The following is a 24,564-nucleotide window of genomic DNA, read 5'->3' as shown; positions in this document are numbered from 1 at the left end:
TGTAATATAATCCAAAATACACCAACATTCTGCACAAGCTTTTATATCTGTTCCCTTTAAACACTTCTTCTGTTGTGTTTCACCCTTAACTTACATGTTTTCTGCCATCACAGAAAACTGTATCACTTGTAGGACTGGTTGTCATGTCTTCTTCCTCCTGGCAACTACTTTTGCTCTGAGTTTCACTGTCATTTTGGGCCCCAGTGATGAGCTGTTGCAGACTGGGTGTACTTTTCATCTGTAAGAAATCCAGAAAGTTGGGGGGTTTTTTTTTCTAATTGAAGAAAAATGTCCCAATTTCTTCAGGAAAAAATTCAGTAAATGGCTACAATTGACACTGATTAAGGTCATGCAGGTGGCACACCTTCAAAGATAATGTAGTAACTTAATTTAAATGTTGATTTATAACTCTCTCAACCCAGTTATTGGTACACTCATTATATTAATAATTCTCTAAAATCAACATACCATCAGCTAATCTAAGTATCACAACCACAGTAATTACTAACAAACAGCCATCTACTAATAACACACCAAAAGTAGCAATATACTAATAAAAGTCCTTATTAGGCCTTAACAAAACAGTAATTTTGGAAGAAAAAAATAGTCTTGACTCCAGGAAATTAAAAACTATATTTTGCAATATGCATGACACATGCCTGTGTTTACCTATGCAAGAGTGAACACAAGTGGAAAGAGATTTGAAAATAGAAACAGACTTCCAAGTTCTTATTTAGCTTGACTTTGCTTTGACTAAGTCCATTCACCTTTCCAATTTTCCCATGAAAACCCTGCTAATTTCTGAGAGAGTTTTATATATATATATATATATAAATCAAAACTCCTTGAGATTTATCTACAGCCACCTCTGTTACCAAGAGCAACAGTTAATGGAATGAAGTGCTGGAACACAAATACACAGGGCTGGAAATATGCTCAAAATATTGGTGCTTCTGGCACACCACTTCCTGGGGATACTACAATCTATGAAAAGTATGTTAACACCTCAATGGATAGGAAAAAAGCAAGGTAAAATTGTATATAGTTAGGATCTAAGAAAATAATTTCTTTCAAAAGGTTTTGTAACAGATTACCTGAAAGACTAAAAAGAGTCTAGTGTGACTGAATCAATAGAAAGGATTAGGACTTATTTGCATAAAAGAAACAGAAAATGTGAGAGAATCCCTCCTGCACAGTCAACATAAAGCACTAGAGAACGACAACAAGAGATGAGATAATAGATGGAGATTACTTCTGAAAAAAACAGGACGTGCAAAATCCTAACCAGTCTGCTGTTATTAAAACACACGGAAATTGTTATGTCTATTAAGTGTCCTACCTTAAGAATAGATGCAAGAATTAAGTTACCTTGTGAGAGGGAAACAGACAGAAAATGCATTCAGAATACAGCCTCAAAAAAACCCCAAGCAAACCCAAAATAGTATTGCCTATCACTGAAACTGTCTTCTGCTTTATAAAAGCAGAAACACAATCAATTTCACTTGCTAACCAAAACAACCTACTACACACTGAATTTTAGCTTCTACTTGGATCAGAAAGACTTCTCTCTTGTGCAGTACAGAACATAAGAGACTGACAAGGCAACACAGCTACCAGTGCTAAACTCAGCATCCGGTCACAAGCCCAGGCCAGCTCTAATGTCTGTTTCTGTTGCCACAGGAGAGGTATCCCACAGCTACCAATGCACCACAAACAGCTCCCAAACGTGGCACATGCCTGCTTGTTCCCCCAGTGAGGCAGATATAACTGCACTTCCCTTAATAAACTTAGGGATTCTGATGATGAGAGGCCCTTGAAAACACTATTTATTTCCCAAATCCAGATTTTACACTGGCTGGTACTTCATGCCATTGGATTGGGTTTTTTCACTAATACTGAGGTTAAATATGATCTCTTTCAACTTTAATCTGAAGGAATCAAGTTCTGCACACATCACAAATTTAGAAAGCTTACTTAAAAAACAGACAGTGTTCTCGAGGCTTAAGTAGTGCCTCAGCCTTACACACTGCACATTCGAACTTGTGGTTACAGTTATTACTTCACAGTCATTCCTAAAAGAAAAATACACTATTTCTAGGCAGAAAACCCTCTGCTCTGATTCATTCTCTGAAAATGAAAGTTCTTTCTGGGGTGGAAATCACAACAAGTAATATTTCAACGTGATATTTTCTTATAAATATAATTAGTTGTTTTGCAAGTGTAATTTAAAACAGGTTCTGTCCCATAACTTAAGGCATAGCTCTAGTAAGGATGTAAACAGCTACCCTTCCTAAAGGAAAACAAAGATGAATGACATTTACAAGGAAAAGATCAACAGTACTTCTAGAAAAACTAAAATTCTAGCTTAAATATAGTCCAACTCATTCAAATGATTCAGAGAAATAGTGCTCTGGCACACAAATATTGAAATCTATCTTTCAAAACCTGCAACACAAAGCGTGGACATAAGTCCTAAATCTTTAAATGGGCAATTAAAAACCCATACAAATAATTCGGATTTTTCTGCTAATTAATTACTGAAGGCAAAGACTCCATATCCGTCTTTTAAATGTGGCAGATTGTTTGTGATCACCGTGCAATGAAGCCTAGTCTAAATTCCAACTGTAATGTTTTACAACACACCAGAAGAGCAGTGCTCTGCCTGTGGAATAAAGTTAACACCAAAGTGTGGCTTGCTACAATGAAAGCAGCACTCAGGTAACTAATAATTGTTGCCAATTCTGTTGATAATTTAATTGCATACAAAAATACCAGAACAAATTTCACTGAGTTCTCAGACCTTGCTGGGCCAATTCAAACTGCCCAGTCCATGCAGCCTGACATCCTGTCTCTCCCATTTATCAGCACCTAACCCTTCTGAGGAAAGCAAAGTGCACAAGGGAGCTGTGAGTAATATGTCCCACAAGGTCTGGCCCAAAGCAAGGCCTTTTCTCAGCATCTAATCCAGGCACTTAGCAAACCACATTGACCTCATTCAGATGAACAAGGCAATTCAGTAAGTACCCACTATGTGGAAAACTAAGTATGGACAAAGTTCAGTCACTTGAGAGAGCTGAAAGTGTACAAAACAAAATCTTCAGTGTAACTCTAAAACAGAAATGTGACATCATCTTCAGCCCTGCACAATTTGTAGGAAAACAGATGACTGGATTTTTCTCAAACTTCTCAAGGAAATACTGAAAGCTAGAGACTGTAACCAAAGCAAAAGGAAAAGGGAAGTTGCATAGCAACAAACAGCAATGCTTTCTCCCTGCCAACTTAAAATACGCTCTGAAAACATCAGGATGGGTTTGGGATAGTCATAGCTTGTCCTGTTCAGCAGCAAAAGGGGCAGGAAGAAGACAAGACAGAGCACCTCTCTGCAGCCCAACAATCACATAGAGCAGATATCAAGTCAATGTCAAGAGTGTCTGTGAGCACCTAAGAGCAAAATACCCCATCCCCTCAATCCTTCCCTCCCTTTGCAAAAATCTCAGTCTAATATTTCAACTCTGAGCTGAAATCAATTGTGCAGAATCTGTCAAAAACCTTGTGAAGAATCAGAGTTCTGACCACAGTCGGTGAACATCAGCTACATCCTGTTCATAAAATAAATGCAAAATTTCACTGTGTACAGATTGCTCTCACAAATATATTTCACTCCTGAAACAGCTCTTACAGACTGTGTATAATAATATGGATACCCTGCTTGTAATGTTGATTGCAGTGTCAGACTGGCTCCTTCTTTGCTTTCTTCTTTCCACATTCTTCCCATAATCTGTGGTTAGGACACACCTGTCAGCCATATCATTCTGGGACTTTGATATTTCTGAAGTGAAAACATAGAGAAAAGTCACTATAACAAACTTTGCAAGCAATGCTATAGATTTATAGGCTAATTCTGTAGCTTTCAAACTGTCATCCTGCACCTTTAGCATTGATCTCCTAACAGTAAGAAAGAAATAGGAAGACAAGTGCTTGTCATATTGTATATAATTATATTTTGCCTCCCTAAATCTTTCATGCTGTTTCAACTGGAAATTATACTCCTTGCTCCCTATCATTATAGCCAATGCAAGGAAATGTAAGCCATCAAATACAGTTTCCTTGCAGAAGCAGCTACTACAGTCCCTATGTATAGTTTGATTTGTAAAGCAGTTTGGTTTGGTTCAGGATAAAAGCAAGATTGTTATAACAACATAAAGCAACACGATAATGAAAAATAGAAAGAAGATCATACTGGGAAATATTTAGAAATGTATCCAAAATATGGGTGACAGGAGGGATAATACACACTGGTCCCAAACAACATATAATTTTAAGAATGTGAATAGCCCTCATTGACTTCAATAACATTACTCATACGGATAAGCTTATGTCCATACTTAAGCACCTTGTTGAATTAGCACTTCAGTAACATGTAGTTTATCGGCAAATAAATCTACAGGACAACTGGATATTTAATGCTCCACTTTTCGTTTCTTATTCCTCAGTGTACACTCAGAACTTCACTTAAAGGGAAGAGCAGCACTCATCCATGACTTCTGAAGTTGAATATGAGCAGGCTTAGCTGCAGATACTTTGTTGTCAATCCCAGATAGATTCTCATGAAGAATTAAAAATTTATAAGTAGTACATGAAATAGCTATCATATGTTTAATTCATACAGAAGAAATAAACACTTCTCTCACAACATGAGCCTCTGTGGAAAAACCTCAGACAGCAGACAGTACAACATTATGGTATTCAAAAACAATGGCACTTAGGTGTGATTTTTAAAGACACTCTGGGTTAGTTTTGTTCTTAGTAGCAATCAGTCCTCAGATGTTTACTGTACTCTGCGTACACCATTAAGGCACCATGTGACCTATTCAAAGGCAAGCTCAATTAAGCCATCTCTGTAAATGAAACCAGGATTTTAACATACACAGTGAAATCAGAGATCATAAAAGAGACCAGAATTGAGAGTTCTAATGGAATAGATACAATCTGAGTAGCTTGACCAGCAGAAGAGGCAGAAACACCAGCTTGCCTCACATTCTCTTAGAATGAACAGGTTACAGAACAGGTTATTGTGGGAAAAAACAAATGTTCAGTTTTCATATCTATTCCTCTTTTGGCTTCTCTACCCAAATGTCAGCAAGACTGACACTCTCTCTAGTGCCAAGAGGAATTTTTCATTGCAAATAAAACTACAACCAGTAATTCATTTTACATTCACCAAATGGCAACCATTGGATTATAATCTCCTCTTGCTGCCAAGCCACACTGGAACAGGAGGTAACAGCACAAAGGAGCAGACTGTACAATGGCAGCTTTGTGCTGCATGCGCTGATCCCTCGTTCCCACTGCTCTCAGACACACACACACACACAGGCTCCAGTGAGAGAGTCAGAGGCAGAACAAGGTTCTCCAGGTTTATTTACTGCAATAAACAAGAGCTGGGTATATTAAATACCTCTGCAAACCAGGACATTTTTGTCAAGATAAGATACAGAGTACTAACTTTAGACACTTGTCACAAAAAATGTTTAACAGCACAGTACCAGGTTTCATTGAGAGGCCATATTGTCTGAAAAATCTGGTGTCTTAAGTCAAGAAACCCAAGTCTTTCTCTCTGTAAGACTTCCTATACTTTTTAATTACTGACTTCAATGATTGCAGCAGCCTGTTATTTTCTCCCAAATTAAACTGCTCCACAGTAACTGAGGATGAGAGCACCTGAGTGGGGTTTCATCCGCAGCTGAACTGAACTAAAAACTTGCTTCCATCTCCCTCTGCAACCATTGCTCTGCTCTTCTCCATCCCTAGCTCCTGATCACACGGACCAGCACTCTGTTGCACATGTTCCAACATATATCTTACCTTGAGCCCACACTAAAACAGCAGAAAAGTACCTATGTGTTTTGTCTAGGTTAATGTTCTGCCCTTTAAATTAGCTAAACCAGTTTATAGAAGGTCCCAGATGCTAATTATGGCAGCATAAGGCTAGAAACAGAGAGAGAAGAAAGATGTGAGTGGAGAAGGACCTTCCTTTTGGTAGCAGTGAATTAATAAATCACTCAGCTGCAGTCCTGACAGTCTTTACCAGTAACTGTGGGATATGGCCAGGCTTCAAACGAACAGAAATCTGAATAAATTACTCTGCATCCCATTCTGTGCTGCCAGTATTGCTGCCTCCAGTAGTAGTGTCCTACAACACCATATACTTCTGTTTAGGAGCAAGTCACCTATGTCTCTGCATAGCTTTACTGTGTTCACACAGACACAACATTAAATTTGCATAGTTAAAGGGGAACAGGTCTTTAGGATGGGTGGAAGAAGCTCAAGGAAAGATCAAACAAAAGCTAAGAAAAGAGTTAGGGGGAAAGGCAGAAAGGCACAAAAGCCAAATTTGTTCAGGTCTAATCTCACATGTGGGGTTGTGTAAGTTGAAGCTAGCAAGAAAATACTACGGTTTGTTCAAATCCATGCAAATGTGCAAGCCTCTGTAATCTTCCTAAGGCTCAGAAGTTGTTTTCCTCTGGTCACTGATGCCTTTAATTTGTTTTGCACAAAGGCTGACTGTCACCAATGTAGTTTGCCTTAGAGGTGTGCACACAGTCCTGCACCCCTAGGAACAGCAGGCAGTGCAAGAGAATGGAAGGAACCAAAAGCATCAGAATGGAACAAGAGTTGTTAGGACTGGATAGCACTTAGAAATGTGCACTGAAAAATTCCACACAACTAGACTGAGAAAGAGGAAGGAAGTCCTCATGAATACTGCCAGTTAATGAAAATATTAAACTCCTGTTAAATGATAGACTCTTTGACAGGGTCAGCTGGGGTTCAGCCAGATAACATGAAGATCAGCAATTGGTTATTACTCTAACATGAATTAAATATACTGCATCTGAACACCTGGTGAATTTTAAAAAAAACATTATAAAGTCTTTTCACATCTTTACAAGAAAGGTGTTCTGGGTTGATATAATCAGGTTATTTAACAACTGGCAGAATACTAGGAGAATTCGATATACTGTATTATTTTTCAGATTGGCACAGCCTTGGCATTAGTTGTTTCAGCCATTACTCAATAGCCTTTTTTAATAACAATTTCTTGGCCAACACTGTGGCCAAAAAATTGAAACATTTGACTACATTATTCTGGAATGACAAGACAATGAAAGCTACTTACTTTTTATATGTGTCGTGAGAGACAAAAACAAGTTTTCCACAGATTTATTAAACCTTTTAGATTCACCAAGTTCCTGCAAATAGGAGACGCAAAGAGTAAGAAAACACAAAATATTTGTAATTTTAAAGTTTCCATGATTACATATCTGCAGACCACATAACAATCAGATGGTAAGGCTGCAGCCCTTTGCTCACTTCTGTAGAGAAATACTTCTGAGGACATACATTGACATGGTTGGAAACTGTCACACTAATGGATGAAGATGGAAAGTAATCTTTTCAGTTCCATGGTCCTTCACGTGTAAGTGGAACTCCTTGCAGAAAGATCACATAGCGAGTTCATAAATACAACTAATGACATCACTGATTTGTTGCAAGGTATTTAATACTTTTATCTATTAAAGATGCTCCTGTGTCTCCAAATCAAAGAGCTTTCATCAAACTCCAGGTAAGCACATAAAAATGTTTACAGAAATGCAGTGGGCTTCAAAACCAGGGCCTGAGGATCCAAAACTAAATGAAACAGTAATTTAGTGCAATTTCTATGAGTTCCAAGCCACGTTCTACTATTCCGTCACTAGAAACTGGAATGCAAAGGCACCCATCAAATTCATTGTTTTTCATTCAGTAATGAAAGTGACACATGATTATTGAACGCCATGGGAACATGGGATCCTTCAGGCTCTAATGGTGCTCAGATCTCAGTCCAATCTTCCTGTGATGAGGCACCAAAAACCAGATGCAACATTCTAGTGTGAAGTAGAGTGGTTAGCCACTTCCCTAAAAAACTGAAAACTAAAGGAAAACAGCCCTCATAGCCTCTAAACCTTCTTTCCGAGTACCAATGCAGAATAAAAATAAAGACAAATCAACAAAAGGCTGCATATATATTGCAGGGTGATGTTACAGCAGTTATTTACTACATTGCTGTGGCTGACCTTTTCATATGAATGACACCCTAAGTGGTGCACTTATATGTGTATTCTACAGATACATACATTTACCATCACATTGGTTCCTGCTGCTGATTCTGTGAAAGGAGGTGGAGTTGGAGGTACGACAGAAATTTTACTAGAAATTTAAGAGATAAACAGTGCAACAATTAATATATTATGCCAACAGATTAATAACCTTTCTATTTTCTCAATCTTGGGGTGCTCCAGGTAAAATTATTAAATTAGAACTACCAGGAAGACCTAATTTAGGATAGGCTCCCTAGACTTCTATATGGCTGGCAGTATTACAGTCTGTGTCCTGTGCTCTAAATCACAATTCCTGTAAAACACACCCCATGTCTCCTCCAGAGATGTTTTCAGACAACAGTCATCTTTATTTACAATACTAAAAGGATCCTTCCTTGCCTAGGTTCAGAGCTGTTAAAGACCCTTTAAACATTCCTGTCATTCCATAGTCCTGGTCTGTGAAAAAAACCAATCTGTCTGATTCTGTTATCACAGCACAATCACAGATCCTAAGGTAGCTGGTGAACTTCCTTTTTGAGTCTCTTTTAGTTTTGCCACACCCAGGTAAAATCGAGTCCTGGTTAGGATCTTATCCAGCTGAATATAAGTTTCTTTCTTATACAGCTGTGCCTTGCCAGACAATTATATTAAATTGAAAACATTTCTTCGTATCTTATTTTACATGTGGCTTTTGGGGGGTTTTTTAGTTGGTTTGGGTTTTGGTAGTAGTTTTTGTTGTTGCTGTTTGGTGTTGTGGTTTTTTGGTTTGGTTTATTTTAAGGCAGAGGATTACTTAAATAACATTTTAAGCAGACTGTTACATCATTATATATCACTGGTAATAATTTAAGTATGGTCATGCTTCAGCCTCTAGTCAAAGTACTTATTCACTGTAAACTAGATTTTTAATTTTTTTTAAAGTATGGTAAGTGAAAATGTCTAACTTCTTGTCTACTATTTATTGTAAAACTATCATATCAGCAATATCTCCCATTGAACAAATAACGATGCTGTTATGACAGCTAGTAAATAAGTTGCATTTACAATAATTTGAACGTATTTTGCAAGTTTAACAAAAAATTGTATAAATAATTATGCAAAAAAACATAAGCAGATGAAACAAAAATAATGCATGCCCCTTTGTTTCAAGTAGGATACTATTACTCTAAACAAAGAGTAAAGTACTCTGTTGTACATCAGATCTGTTCTATGGATTGCTGGCAACTAAAAGGGAAAAATTTTCTATGCTTTCATCATTTGAACTCCAAAAGTATTGATTTTTTTTTCATAACAAAGGAATACAAACTGCTGGCTGGTTTATAACATAAAATAGATCACCTATACAAATTCTCAGTGTCCTAGGACTGTTTGTCCTTTTATGAGCCTTACCTCAGATTCTGGTAAGATTCCAAGAGCTTTGCACCAACTGTTTCATGTCTGCCTATGAAGGAGGTAAAGAAAAATTCCAAAGATCATTTAGCAGCAACAGCAGCTACTTATGCCTGTATAACATTTTTTTTAAATCAGTGCCTTTCAGGAACTGGCCTGTATTTACAGAAGCTCATGCACATGCAAGTCAGGAGTGAAGTCAATTCCCAACTAATGTATCAGCACACACGCCAAGCAACACACAAGTTTCTCCTGTACCTCAAACGTCTCAAACCATACCATGATTTCCTCCTCCCCTGTTGCAGGTGACACATTCAGATGAACTCCTCACAAATGTTAAGGACAATCACATACAGATGCCAACAGGCCCATTCCTAAAGGTTGCTAAGTGCAGGTGGTGCCCAGGCCCACTGCACTAAAGCGCACTTCAACCACAAAACTCAAACACTAAGGGAAGCTTGAAAACGTGTACAAGAGCAGGCACATGGTCAACTCTTGCATCTCATGAAAAATTCTTTTCACTTTTCCTACTAGAGACGAGCAATGATGAAAATGCCTGACTAGCTCACAAACAGGAGCAGGACCCTTTGCCAAGAGCATCCCTTGCAGGGAAATGGCAACCACAGCACATTCCTCAGGTAAGCAGCCACATGATGTGAAGACACCAAGGAGCAAGAGCTCCATCAGGCACAAACAATGAAGACTCATAAAACTGTAGTTTGTTCCTGGGGGATCACAAATATAATAAAGGGCTAAAAGCACATAACAAATGGCCAACCAAAATTATCTGGAGGGACTTTAATCGCTAGTAATTCCTGATACATGCATGTGATCCATGTTTTGCTGATGATGTCATTAATTATAACATTACTTACATAAAAGAAATAGACCTTAGTAGTGGTAGAAACAATAATCAGTTCATGGATGTTACGATTTTCAATTGGAACTCCAGAATTCTCTTTTATTGATAAGTAACATTTGCTTAGATTTTAAATTGATTGCCTTTAGTGACCAATCTACCACTTTTATGAAAATAGTAATCTTTTTCTTTAGGTAGAAGCTACAAAAAGATTAGTAAAAAGCATAACAGTGTAATTTTTTTTTACTCTACAACATGAGAAACTTCACTGTAAAATTTTTTTTTCAGTTAAACTTATTTTCCAGTGATTACTTCAGTTATGCTATATTTTCAAACCAAAAGAGGGCACTGTCCCTCCAGGATTGAAGGATGCATAATGGTTGCTGTGTTTCAAAATTTGTCACGTTTTTAACCCCTTTAAATATATCAGTTGGTCTAATCAAAGGAACTAAACAAAACATATTTCTCCCTGCAGGTTTATCTTCTGTACATCCTTAGATCTTCATGATTTCAACAGCATTACCATTAGACTAACTAAGCAAAATGCTTCAAGCACCCATAAAGCTTTGATAATTCAAAATGAGATCTGATTTATTTTGCTGGGAAAACACACAGTCAGTGCCTTGCAATATCAGATTCAGTATCTGAGAACAAAATTTTCCAGTAATAGAGAGATTGATAAAATTACCAGCTTTAGACTCGCTGAGAAGAATGAGGGGAAATTATTATCAATGGTTATTGGATGAAACTGTGCTTTAAAAAAATCAGCCAACTAATATTTCAAAATGAGAAATTGTGTTAGCTAGAATGGACTTCAGTAGAATCTTTCAAATTTTAAATTAATTGTTTTAATAGGAACTTTAGTTTAGTTTCCTAATATGCTGCCTGATGCCTTTCACAAACACCTAGTACCCAAACTTTGCCGGGTTAAGCTCTTCCATTTATAAAATTCTTCCTATTCAAGCTTCCCAAGAGAGATTTAAGGCCCAGTTGCTTCCTTTTCACCAACTACTCCTAAACACAGACGCAGATACTGGAAGTGAAACTGTATCATTTAACTACAGTCAGGCACAAAATGAAACAGATGCCTATCTGAAGTGGCACTTCAAGGGATAGAGGAAAGAAATCCTCTCCACCTCACTAATTATTGTGGGTGAAAACAAAAAATAATAGCTCCTTGGCTGGCAAAACACATTCCCCATAGAGCAATCCATCCACATCCTCTATAATTTCATTTAGGGCTTTGTACTTTCAATGGCACTTAAAAGACCCCAGCACAAGGCAATGGCACAGCCAGCTGGCTGGAGGTAATGAAACAGTAAGCATTTAGCTCTCTGCTGATTTATAGCTATAAATGGGGGGGAGGGGGCGGGGTGGTTATTCTATTCTCTCATTTCTTTAAACTTTAGAACCTCCTCAGTGAAAACAACTGAAATTTTAACTTTGACAAATGATGAATGCAAGATCATTTTTTCCTGTACATATAACATTTCTATACTAATTTAATGCCATTGTATTTCTTAGAAGTCTTACATGCTCATTAATTCGAATTTACAGGGTCAGTAATTTTCTTATTTTTATTACTCAGACAAAATAAGTTCTACCTTTAAATGCATTCTGTTAATTTGTCTTCATGTTTTATTTACTGCATAGACAGATGGACTGCATGGTAGAATGGAAGAAACATTAGATACAGTGTCAGACTACATTCTGTGTTTCACTTAGATGACAACTACACATTATATAGCAGTTTATGATCTGTCCCAGGGATTACCTTCACCTGGATATTTCTTTGCTCGTTCCTCAAAGAACCATTCACCAGCCTTTACTTTCACATCTCTGAAAAACAATCAAAAGATATTTAAATCAAAATGTTTGGAAGTACATTTCTTCAAGTTTTCAGTAACTGCTTAACAATCCAACATCCTTTCTTAATCCTACCATAAAACTAAGATTTCATGACTACTCAATCCACTGACTGGTTTTGCTGTGGGTCTGAAAAAAAAACACAGAGGGGAGGAATCCTTTGGGGACTTTTAGTTTGGTTTTGACAGGGATTTTGTTTGATAGTTTGTTTTCCTTTTTGCAATGTAGGACTGCCCATGGAACATGATACCCACTGCTCTAGGCATTGCTCGGAAGGCAGGAGTCCTGGGTGCACTCCAGTCTGTACAAGCTACTTGCAAAGCAGCACAGGCACTTGTGCTGACTGGGGTGCTGGCTGCTTACAGCTGCAGCTTCTCTGAGAAGTGGGGAGTGGACATGGTAGAGGACACGGTTCCAAGCAGAACTTGGGATGGCTACCAGGGAGCACTGAGCTCCACAGGCCTGACAGCACTTCAGGCTCTTCTCTTCATTTTGTGGATACTACCATCAGTTACATCGATGTCAAAGGCACCAGGACCACAGGATCAGAAAAGTAATGACTAACAAGTACAAAATTATATCAGATTAAATAGCTCTGTCAAGATCAGATTTTCAGCAAATCTTACTCTTGCTGAAGGCTGCAATTGGAACTCAGCCGTTATTAGAGAGAGATTAAAAAAAAATATAACTGATGATAGGATTCTCTGGATTCTTCAGGTTCCAAATTCTCACCTAAACGTCTTACTAATTTGTATATGACATATCTCCCTTCCTTGTGAATTTTGTGATGCTTATTATAAGATGAGGTCTCACTGCAAAAATTTCCTTGGTGCAGGCACTACTAAACTTTCTTCTCTACCCAGTAGTTGATTTTCCTTCTATAAAATTAATCTCTTTATTACCATTCCATCTGCCAAAATGGCTTGAAACTGGCAACAGCATATAAACAGTAAATTCATGTAGGGCTTATCTTCTTGAGAAAGCAAAATCTCTAAACATAAGAGCTAAAGTGATATCCACCAATGGCTAGGCAACAAAACCCCTGGGTCTGCCATTCCACACCTCACCTTATTCTGTGTTGAAACAGACAAACTGTAGGTAGGATGCTTTTTGCCCTGTGGCTTGATTTTAAAGCCTTTAGGCATTTAAATTGTAACTTTGTAAGTAGCAATACAGAATATTAAAAAGAAAAACACTACCCATGTAAACTGTACAATTTATTTTCACGCCTAACCATAGATCCTTGTGCATAACTGAACACAGGTGAGTCTGAAAATTAGGTTTAAATAACTGAGACAGGATACTTACTTATCTTGGATGGACATCTATTAACTAACAAATGTCTGAAATCTCTGCCTTCAAGGGCTTTGCATTGGTATAGTGCCTTGATTTTCAACCCCAGCTCTCCCTTTATGTTATTCCCACTACGCCCTGGTTATCTGCCAGAGTTTAATCTCCAGTTCTGCACCGATTCATGTGATAATTGAATCTACCTGGAGAAGTTTGGACACCCCTTCCTTGGAGGTGTTCAAGGCCAGGCTGGATGAGGCTCTAAGCAACCTGGTCTAGGGAAAAGTGTCTCTGCCCATGGCAGGGTGGGTGGAACCCAGATGATCTTTAAGGTCCCTTCCAACCCAAACCATTCTATGATAATTAGACCACACCAAATGAAAATACCTTTTTTTTTGTGGATAAAGAGTGTATTGAGTTAAGATATGACCAAAAGTATGAAAACAAACCTAATAAAGAACCTTTGTCAGGTAAAATAGACTAAACTCCTCCAAAGAAAACATCATTCTAGACTCCTAGAAGATAGAATTCCTTTAAAAAAACCCCAACACACTATACCAACTCCTTCCACACAAGAGATGTCTCTTCCAGGTGAAAGATACAAACTTTGTCAGTTCACAAGGCTTGCAAATTTTCTTACTTTGTAAGAAATACAAAATTTGCTTATCCCTGCTTACTCTTTCACTGAGGTGTATAAGCAAGTTCCTTACAAACATGACCCCAGTGTCTAGGGGAGAATCTACATAGTGCTGCTGCTGCTGTTTGGTTCAGGAAAAAATTACTCTAGTGATAAACAAGACTCAAAATTAGAGCTACTTGAGACTTGAAAATAAGCTCTTACCTTTCTTAGCCATCCTATTTTCCCCTCACCAGGATAAACAAAAGGTGCTGAGTAGCATCTACCACATTGCTGCACTTCCTACCCTTCTTGAGATTTGCAGCTTTGATGTAAAGCTCACTGAAGGCGATGGAAGAAGTCTGACTGAATTTAATTGACTTTACATCATGACTAAAGATCAAATGTGCTCTCTCTTCGCTATAAAGAGAAATTCACTAACAGCTGACATATCCATCTGTATTAGCAAGATTTAAAAAAGGTAATTTCCTGAAAAAAAGTAAAAAGGTCTTTTAATTAATCTAAATAATGTTTTACTGGTTTTACCACTAAATATCTGGACCAGCTTATGAAATAAATAAAGGTGTGCAGCACTACACAAAGCAGCTTAACAACCAACCACTCTCAATAGGGTATTTCCACTGTGGCCACCAAATAACTGGAAACTAATTTAAACCAAGAAGTGGAGAGGGTTACCTAGAGAAGGATATGGAAAGTTAACTTCTGAATTTTCAGTTTAATGCATATAGTTTGAAACACAGCAAAACACATGCACCAAAGTCTAGTAACTGTTTTGTATCAAGTATAAGTAGAGCTGATCTACCTATTTTGCATATTAGTTGCTAAATAAACTGAAGATTCAGAAAATATCTTGTTGGGGATAGTTTATAACTCTCTTACAAACTATAAAAAATTACTTCAAACTAGTACAAATTTGTTTGAGACCAATACTTTGCCTTATATTTCCCTTTATTTTAATATCATTTTTGCACCTGCAGAGGGAGTAGAGTGGTGGATTCATCTTGTACTGGCATAAAATAAATTTTCATCCAAATCCTCACCCCTTCTACAGGGATATATATAATCCAGCAGAGCTTTTGAATAATTTCCAAAACTCTCATTCTTTGCCTACGTATTATTTTTATCAAATGTGGAAGTATACCTAAACCATTTTTGCTTAGAAAGATTGTAATGAATAGAATGGACCACGAAGGAATATTTTGATATTAAAAAAAGTACCAGTACAGTAAAAGAAAGATTGTTTCCTGTATCCTGAAATACAAAAATGTGATACAGTGTAAAAAAAAAAAAAACCAACTAACTCAAAGTAAACAAATTTGGATTTTTGACCATATTTGAATAAATCTTAGCAATGTTATTAATTAGTTTTGCTTTCTAAAATTTTATAAAGCATGACTTAAAATTATTCATTGATCCTGGTTTCTCATTCCTGTGGTAATAGGCAGAAAATAATGATTAGGAAATTGTCAAGAAATTGGCTATACTACATCAAAGCACAGCGCCTTCAGCAGGTTGTGAGGACACACTGGTTCAACATTGAGTCAGGGGAAGGAGTTCTCTGTGTGGCTCAGAAACTCACGACTGTTTCTATGCTTCGCTGTTCTCACCTTCATCACACTCACAGTACCTCTGGCCTACCCTGAGGATTCATTTTGCTAAACACAGGAAGGGAAATACCGACTACGTGAAGTATCACACGAAGTTCTCAACCATTTCATCACTACCAGGACTTCAGCCAACATTTTCATTACACCAGTGGCTTTGTTTCATTAACTGTTTAAGCAACAGATACACGAAACCAGTGGGCATCCATTGGATGACTGGTGTAAACCAGCAAAATTCCTTACCCATAAGCATAACAAATGGTGCATTTCCAAAGGCAGGGGCTCAGGCAGACACGGCATTCCGAGCACACCCGATGACTGCATCCATTGCACACTGCGCCTCTGTTCATCAACACCCCCAGTGACTTCTGACAGCGAGCACAAGATCTCTCCTGGTATTCATGCCTTGCATTTTTTGCCCCCTTCCACCGAAGTTGCTGCAGCTGCAGTTTCATTTTCCTAATCCCACGGGTAAGAAAGGAAAAGAAAAAAATTACATAGGACAAAATCCTCATGTAAAGCACAAGTTAGTAATACCCTGGTTGTGCAATACCATTTTGAGTGGGAGATATGCCCTCAAGTGTGACCTCTGTTGAGCACTGTTTGAAAACATCCACATACAGCATTTTTGCAGTAACTCTGTGTGTGTGACCAGAACTGTGCATACTAACAGAGAAAGAGTCAAGTATAAATGGGGTTTTGTTCATTTCAGGCCCACTCAGGGCAGGGTGCTGAAATCATTTTATGTAAGTGATTATGCATTCACTTACAAAAACTGAGACTAAACAGTGCTCCCTTCCATTTGATGTTTTTTTATCATATTTATCCAAGAACTAAATATTCCACCAAGTAAAAAAATAATCATAACAAATGCATCCACTGAAAGCTAAAAAACCAAACCAAAACAAAAAAGCACACCAGCCAAAAATATCAAAACCTCTCCTTGTCGTTAACTTTGCTTCCAGTGCATGCACCAATAATCAAGATCTGTGGTTTTAATTGTTAGTAACATCATCACCAGTTGAAAGGGATTTTCTAAACAATTCAGACTTTCTATATAACCCTACACATAATTATTATTATTTTCATTTAATATGTCCCGTAATACTTATGTAAATGTTTGATGTAGACAAAGTTTAAGTTTCCACATTTAAGGGATTTAAAAATGTATATCTTATCCACACCAATACCTAGTTTTCCAGGGGGATGCAATATCACAAAGCAGGAAACAAGGTACTAGGAAATCCTTGTCCTAGCCAAGATATAAATCAAATAAAGTGCTGGAGAATTATCCTTTATCCTCCCTAGCTGAGATACTTGCACAGTGTGAAATTAGTAAATAAAATCCTTTCCTAACCAACGACACCTATTGACACAAGTAACAACCTCCAAGGCAGCACTGTGTGCTTGCCACCTGCTGTGTGTGAGAAGGGACAGTGATGGATTTAGCACAATGAACAAGTATCCAATGATTCTTAACTCCTGTCTTGGAACAACGTAAGCTAAACAAGCCAGCCAAAGATCTGAACATGTTCCATGTTACCAAGACTATACATATGCATACATAGGAACATTATGAGAATGCCATAAAGCCTTAAGAGAAAAAATACAGCCAACAACTGAACTTTCTGTGAAGGCTGGAAGTAAAATTCACCAAGTAGATTATTCAGTGAACAGGATTTGCTGATCTTTAGTGTAGAGTCAATAGAATGGCAAAGTCAGGAGGCTCTGGATAACCTTAGATTTCCCAGAGAATACAAAGGCATTAGCTAACAAGAAGTCAAAAGGGGAGTACATTTAGAAGGACAACAAAATGGAAGAAGAGTAATTGAGAAGGAAAAAAAAAAAAAAAAACCACAAACAAACAGAAAACAGGAATAGGGGAACAGCAGATACCTTATTCTTTCCTCCTCTGTTTTTCTCACCATCTGGTCACGGTATAGGACTTCCAGAACAGCCTCTCGTTCCAATTCCTTAAGGAAGTTCAGATTAAATTCACAGGCCATTTTTGCCAAATTCCACTATTTCACTTGTTTCATAAGACTCCTGTCCTACGGGTTCCACTACATCCAGAATGATGGTCTGGGTGTTTCCTAAATGCCTGTGCTCTTACTTGATTGTTGATGTGTTTCACTGTGTCATACCATTGACAAGAAAAATAACTTTGTCTGTCTTTGCACAGATCATCATTTAAGTGTCTCTGCTACCCAGGGAATATGAACAGTTATCCAGGTCACAGCAGTCTTGACTTTTTCACATGTCTTTTAACTTCCTTTTCTTTTCTCCACTGAAAGTTGCCCCAAAAGAGATGAGAGCTTGCAGCAGTGTCCCAGATAGGGCTTGAACTGGCACCAGATGGAGGGACAATTTGTCAAGAGATGGAGTAAGCAGTGGCAGAAATGGTTTGGGTTTCTTTATTTGGTCTTGTAGACTTAGGATTTCTGGGCCTAAGGGAAAAAAAAAAAATACATTATCTCTTCAAGACATTGCATATAATGTGAAGGATCTATTTTGTTACACTCAAACCTTTCATGAAGTAATTCGGACACAGGAGAGGTTTTAAGATAGTCCTGTTCTCCAGGGAGGCTCACCATATTGTCCATTTGCACTCAGGCACATACCTTCACATTTTTCATACAGTCAACATAAAACAACCAATAAAAAAGCTTAAGTTAGTTTTGAACACAGGCCTACAGACCCCACGACTGTCATATTGCTTGAGACAAAATTTTGGAGAAAAAATGTCCCTTTCTAATCTCATTTTATTGAAAAGACAAGACATCACAAGACTAAGAGGGGGAAAAAAGACCTCTGAGTCACTTCCATCAATTACCTGTGTCTGTTAAGTCCAGATAAACAGTTTGACACCAAATAATGCTATTATCTTTACTAATACACAGAAACACTAAAAAGTTAAGATATATATATTATTTCCAACTGAGTGCACTAACAATTTTGGTCCCAAACTGATAAAACTAACATACTAATATATGAGAAGTCTAAAATTAAAACAGAACCACGACTGTAGTTTGGATATATTCTGTGACCTTCACTTTTGCAAAACACCCACTAAAATATAAAATAATTTTAATATGCTTTGCAGCAAAGTTGAGAAAGAAGATTGTTCACTTAAACCAGCTTACACACCACATTAATTTTCAACATTACGGTCTCATGTTTAGTGCATATTACTAGAACTGTCATACAATTCCACTTATGGTATACCAATATTAAAGGTGCGTATATGGAAACCAGTTAAGTGTTTCAAACTTTATCTGAAGTAGATACACATGGTCAGGCCCTAGGCAGGTGTAGACACTAGGACAGAAGGGTAAAGCTTTCCCAGAGCAGTTCCTGATGCTTCACTGATGGACGTCAGCTGAGAATCTGATCAACCATCTGCATTGCCGGATCATTATTTTCAAATAGTAAGTTTTAAATTTAAAACAAACAAAAACCTAAACCACCAAAATAACCCACTAAAACTTCAGACATATAGTGACACTGTACTTTTGTCAGTGCAGGGAATTACTTTACATGCACCTTACCCCAATTAAGTTACTTAATTTTCCCCCAGAAAAAGCAGAGGATGATAGTATGTATACATAAACAGGTTGCATTCCATTTGTGTATGGGAGGGTTTTTGTGAAACCCTTCAACAGATACCAAAAGGACAAAGCATTTCACAGAAGCTTGTGTTCAAGAAAAAAAAAAAGATTGGTTTCCTGTGGAAACAAAAGAGACAGAGATAGGCATAATCATATTTTATTTCCTTACCAACTGCAGTTTCACAGGAAATTACTCATTTGAAACATAAAAAGCCTGAGCAATTTTTTTTAACACAATATGTCATTTTCAAAGGCTTCTGGATCCTTCACCTGCTTTCATCTTTTACCTTATGAATACCTGCTGGGATTGATGAGCATGTTTAAAGCCATCAACTCCATTTAAGTCAACATAATCTAAAGAGGAGTCAGCACAAACTCTGGCCACTCTGCCCTACACAGGATACCAAAACATCCACTACAGGGCAAGGCACATTTGCCATAAACTCCTAAGATTTTGGCATATCTCAAACACCATCAGAAAATCCCACTAAAGCATCGGTAAAATCTAGCAAGTGCATGACAGTCAATACTAAGTGGATCCAAAAAAACTGCTCTGGTGATCTTATAGAAAATACATGAATGTCTTACAGAGCTATTAAGAATGTGCCACAGTAAAACAGTTACAAAGAGCAACACCTGCAGTTAAGCAAGCACAGAAAGAATTGCTATTTGATGTCTCCTTCAAATTCTTTAAGAAAGGATTACCTCTTGTCTTCACAGAAGAGCACAAAGATTTCCATACATCAGGCCTGTTTGGGCAAATGGGTTTCAGATGACACTTCAAACTAGCTACACTTCATGCCCTATTCTGGGTGATAAATCATAAGCACTGAATTTAGTGCCAACAGTAGAGTGCCAACAGGGACAAGGACGGAAAGGATGGATCATCTCCTGCTACTAAACAACAGAACAAACTTACTGCAGAGTAAAGTGCCAGGGGCCCTCTATCCTACAGTATCTGCACTATGCAGAGAGGGGGAAAGCCACTCATGGCTCTCTCATCACTGAGCAAGATGATCATACACTGCAGACAGTAAAGCTTAAAATACACCACACAGCCAGCAACTGTAGCAATATTGCACCTGAACACTCCTACAGCTGTTTTTTTAACATTCATGAAGATTTCAACTCTGACAATCATCGGGTTCTGTCGGTATTTCTTGCATAACCAAAGAAAACTCAAAATCTAGCTTAATGATGAGGTAGCTGTAAGAATAAATAATGTACTATAAAAGTATTACGACTCCCAAAATGGGAGATAATCCTTGGCCCCACAACAAACTTGAACTTGTAATCATTTCACAGAGGTGTTCAAACTGGACTGAAAAGCTCTCTACCGTTGTGAAATAAGAACTTTTCTCTTACACTAAAGCTGTCTGCACTAGAGTAGTCTTTTTGCAGTAATAAAGAAGTGTTTTCAGTAATGACCTTCTTAGACAGGAAAACAACTTCATAAAGCTTCAGAGATGCCCTCCTTTCATGGTCACCCACTGAATCCAGCTAGCAAGCTGTTTTACACAGTCAGCTAACCTCAAAGCTGAGCATCTTCTATGTAAAAACAAAAGTAGCAACAAGCTCTTTAGTAAATACCACAACACTCTTTCCTTTTCAGCACAAAGGTCACAAAAAATATTCTGTTCAAGCATTATTTTAAATTATATATTTATCATTATTTATTATTACATTTTGTATTTAAAGTGATGCAGTGTCAGGCACCTTGCAGATGGATCAGTAACTTCTTGAAAATATCATAAGAAATCCCAAAGCCATTATAAGGGAGCAGGGATGACCAGTGTGCCTATGCCTTAGGAGAGGGATTCGTGCATGAACAGAGTGCAACCTCAAAAATCCATGGGTTTTTTCTGTCAGGATAAAATAGTATGTAGTTATATTACTGAAGATCAAACAAAAGGCCTACCTAACACTAGATTAAGTTTGCAAAAACAGTTTCTTTTTTAAGTTTTTAAACTTAAAAAGCCTGGCTTAGCAAGCTTTTCCTCAAAGCAATTTTACCTGTAATGTATTATTAAAATCCTTTCAGATCCTTAAGCATTAGCAAAATAATGACAAATAATTATAAATTAACAGATCTTCTAAAGTCACAGTCTTCATTTACTTGAGATAATTGGATTCACTCATCCATTAACCCAGGAGATGGATGCAATGCATCAGTAGCGAGGAACAGACTAAGGAAGTTCAGAGTAAAACCAGTCTCAAAAGCTATTGCAATTTGTGGCTATTTTCTATTCTGCTGAGGCCAATCACATAAATTCATTCTTAGTTAAGAAAATTACAAGTGTTATTTTGTACTACCTGGCTGCAGCAGTTTAACTTTCACATCCCTGCATATGCACGTGAAAATTATTTAAGTTCTTTGAGAACGGTTTACCAAAATTAAGTCTGTGATATTAATAACATCCCACCCCAGAATTCAGAGTAAAAATAAAGCCAAACAACTAAGGTCAACACAAACAATTAAGTTCCAGGTGCCATTTTTCCATTAAATATTTTTCAGTTTGAAAAACACCATGCCTGTAAATAAAAATGCATCCCCCTATGCTATGTCATACAGAATAGAGTAAAATGACATCCTTACCTCTTCAGCAGCCATCAAAGAGAGACACCAGGAAGCAAACTGCTTATAAAAGATGAGTAGCACTCTAATTATTTAACTACCTCTCCTTAAAGAAAACTGGTGGCTGTTCTCCACCCCCTTTCCTTCCTTTGGGCACCGATACCACTGATCAGAGGAGCACCCCAAAGCAGCTGAAAGCAAATGCACTTAACAAAGAGCTCTAGTGTTACAACAGCTTTTGCCAGGTCTCTGGTTTTGTTACCAGCAACAAGCAAAGATATTTGTTTTTCTAACATTAAAAGGAGACTCAGCACAGGAGACTAAAAAAGCTGACTAATATAGCAAAATATGCTCAGTCTTCAAGCCACACACAGGAAGAGAAGTGGCTTTGAGTTCTGTATAGTTTCTTTTTCTGACACCGTAAATGTGAAAATGCTTCTAACCTCAATATCTCCAGGACTTGCACAGAAACCTTGGTTTGTATCATAAACAGTTCTTTCCTGGAAACAGAACAGTTTTCTACTGAGGTCTGCATGATAAAGCAATTAGTACAGATAAAAATTCAACAGAATTCTGGTTTTATGCATCTGCAAGGAGGAGGTTATTTTACCTCACAACTGGAAATCTGATCTCACATAACAATTGAAAATTAAAACATTATTCAGATTGGATATCCTAAGTTAGCCTCCTACAGAATTGAGTGTGGGTAATAAAGTTCAAAATCATATCCCAATTATTTCAAAATCTGGGGGGGAAAAAAAAGAGGCTATTCTTACAGTTCAATCTCCTCCTTATTCCTGGCTCTACCAAACTGCGCATGTAACACAGAAGCCCTTCTTAACTGTTCCAGGTGTTTTAAGATAAGCACAGCAATTCTACTCACATGGCAAAGTTTAAGAGCCTGCATTTTATAACCTCATTAAGCTAAACAGGTTCAAACATTTCCACCTGTGTATGTCAAGTTTAATCACCTTCTTCAGCTGCATCATGGAAAAGGAAGCAACTGCTAGTGGGGCACAGGGCTATGCAGCTATGCACCATGTTTGGATAATCTGGGCCTCAATTTCAGGCAAAACTTTAACTGACGAAGAGGCCAGAAATAACCTGAGGATTATAAATACTCACAGTGACAGATGAGTTGTATCCCAAATCCAGGCTGAGGAACATTAGCCCTACTATCAGCTTCCCCCCAATATTTAATCAAACACTTAATTGCCACATATGTAACTTGTATATTTTCCTCTCATGCCTGGACGTGAAAAACTGCTGAGGTATTTTATACATGCTAAGAATATAACCAAATATATGGTTATAAAAGCCATTTATGCTTTTGTTCAAACAAGTACCACTTGTCAGTCTTCCCATAGCCCTTACCTATTTGTCTCTGCTTTCTGGAAGCAGCAAACACAAGACTTGGAATGGGGCTGAGGATGTGCTCAGCATCCAGCCACAGACCCACCGTATCCCTCTGGGGTGAGCGGAGCTGCTGCTGCCCGCAGGGTGCCTGCAGAGCCCCAAAGTGAGGTGATTGGTCAGGGTCTCCTTTTGCAGGAGAAACAGAAGGCAGAGCCTGACAGCAGACTGGAGACAACATCAAACCTTATCAGTCAGCACCCTCAAGCCCTGGAGCTGTAACTCCCTCAACTTTCTTGAAATACAATGCCCAAAACTGGACACGGTATTCCTTGTGCAGCCTTACTGCAGAGAGGGCAATAGGAATACTGCTTCCAGGTTCTCTGTCTTTTTTTTTGTCTTTTTTTTTAACAGCACCATACGATAAATTGAGATTAAATTCTACCTAAACACCTCCCTACTCTATGTGTCTATGGAACAGCTACCAAGTGAGCTGGTCCTGCACTTGTAGAGCTACTTATTCCTGTCTCCATATAGCCCTTTGCACATGTCCTCAGTAAGTTATTTCTTCCTCCATCCAGACTCTTTTGGCAGTTCATCCAAGCCCCTCTGAGTCTGAACAGCATCTTTGACTGCCTAGAGCAGCTCTCAGGGGCTGGTAGCATCAGTGATTTGGACAATCTGTAAACACTGCACACACACGACATCCAGGAACTGTGACAAGTGTGACCTTTAATTTCATTCTCCTGGTTCTTACTATGTCTGCTAAAAATCATGTGATCTGCTTAGAACTGTAAGAATTCAGGTATTCTTCTGTGGTGGGTTGACCCTATCTGGATGCCAGATGCCCACCAAACCTGCCTTGTCACTTCCCTCCGGCTGAGGTGGGGGGAAATGCAATGAAAAGACAGGGAGAGTTTTTTCCATGATTTTCTGTTTGTGACATAGGCAGGCCTTCTTTTCAAGCTATTTCCAGAAACAAGATGCAGATTCTCCTTCCCTCCTTGGGAAGCAGGGAAGGACCTCTTGGGTAGCTGAACCCGAATGCCAAGCTATCCGTATGAAAAGCACAGCCGTGACAAGCACCCCCTGCCTCTCTCAGCCACAGGCTTTGGGATCTTTTACACCACCACGCAGCGCCATCTCCCGCCCGGCTCGGGGCCGCTGTCGCTACGGGAACCGCGCCATCTTGGAGGCCGCCGGGCCCAGCCCAGCCCAGGCGGGCGCTGGCGCTGACGCGCAGGC

General features: G+C 38.2%; 1 protein-coding gene across 3 annotated transcripts in view; it reads right to left on the bottom strand.

The window, feature by feature from the left end:
• SYTL3 (synaptotagmin like 3) overlaps positions 1–24,507 on the bottom strand; it is a 37,457-nt gene extending 12,950 nt beyond the window's left edge. The window contains exons 1-9 of one of the 3 annotated variants that reach the window (XM_042016359.1): positions 21,988–24,507; positions 17,680–18,230; positions 16,027–16,242; positions 12,161–12,225; positions 9,528–9,579; positions 8,175–8,247; positions 7,178–7,250; positions 3,705–3,829; positions 95–238 (exon numbers count right to left, since the gene is read on the bottom strand). In XM_042016359.1, coding sequence (XP_041872293.1) covers positions 95–238; positions 3,705–3,829; positions 7,178–7,250; positions 8,175–8,247; positions 9,528–9,579; positions 12,161–12,225; positions 16,027–16,242; positions 17,680–17,789 — 858 coding nt within the window. In that variant the 5' untranslated portion in view covers positions 17,790–18,230; positions 21,988–24,507. Of the gene's footprint in view, positions 1–94; positions 239–3,704; positions 3,830–7,177; positions 7,251–8,174; positions 8,248–9,527; positions 9,580–12,160; positions 12,226–16,026; positions 16,243–17,679; positions 18,231–21,107; positions 21,861–21,987 lie in introns of those variants that run through there. The other 2 variants (XM_042016361.1, XM_042016360.1) reach the window with 2 other exon arrangements.
• Between the last annotated feature and the right edge of the window lie 57 nt (positions 24,508–24,564).

This window comes from Corvus kubaryi, unplaced genomic scaffold (assembly GCF_017639235.1).
Source record: "Corvus kubaryi isolate FWS band 111438036 unplaced genomic scaffold, C.kubaryi_AGA036_p1.0 split3-73, whole genome shotgun sequence".
Lineage (NCBI taxonomy): Eukaryota > Metazoa > Chordata > Aves > Passeriformes > Corvidae > Corvus > Corvus kubaryi.
This window is presented reverse-complemented; position numbering and strand designations above follow the sequence as displayed.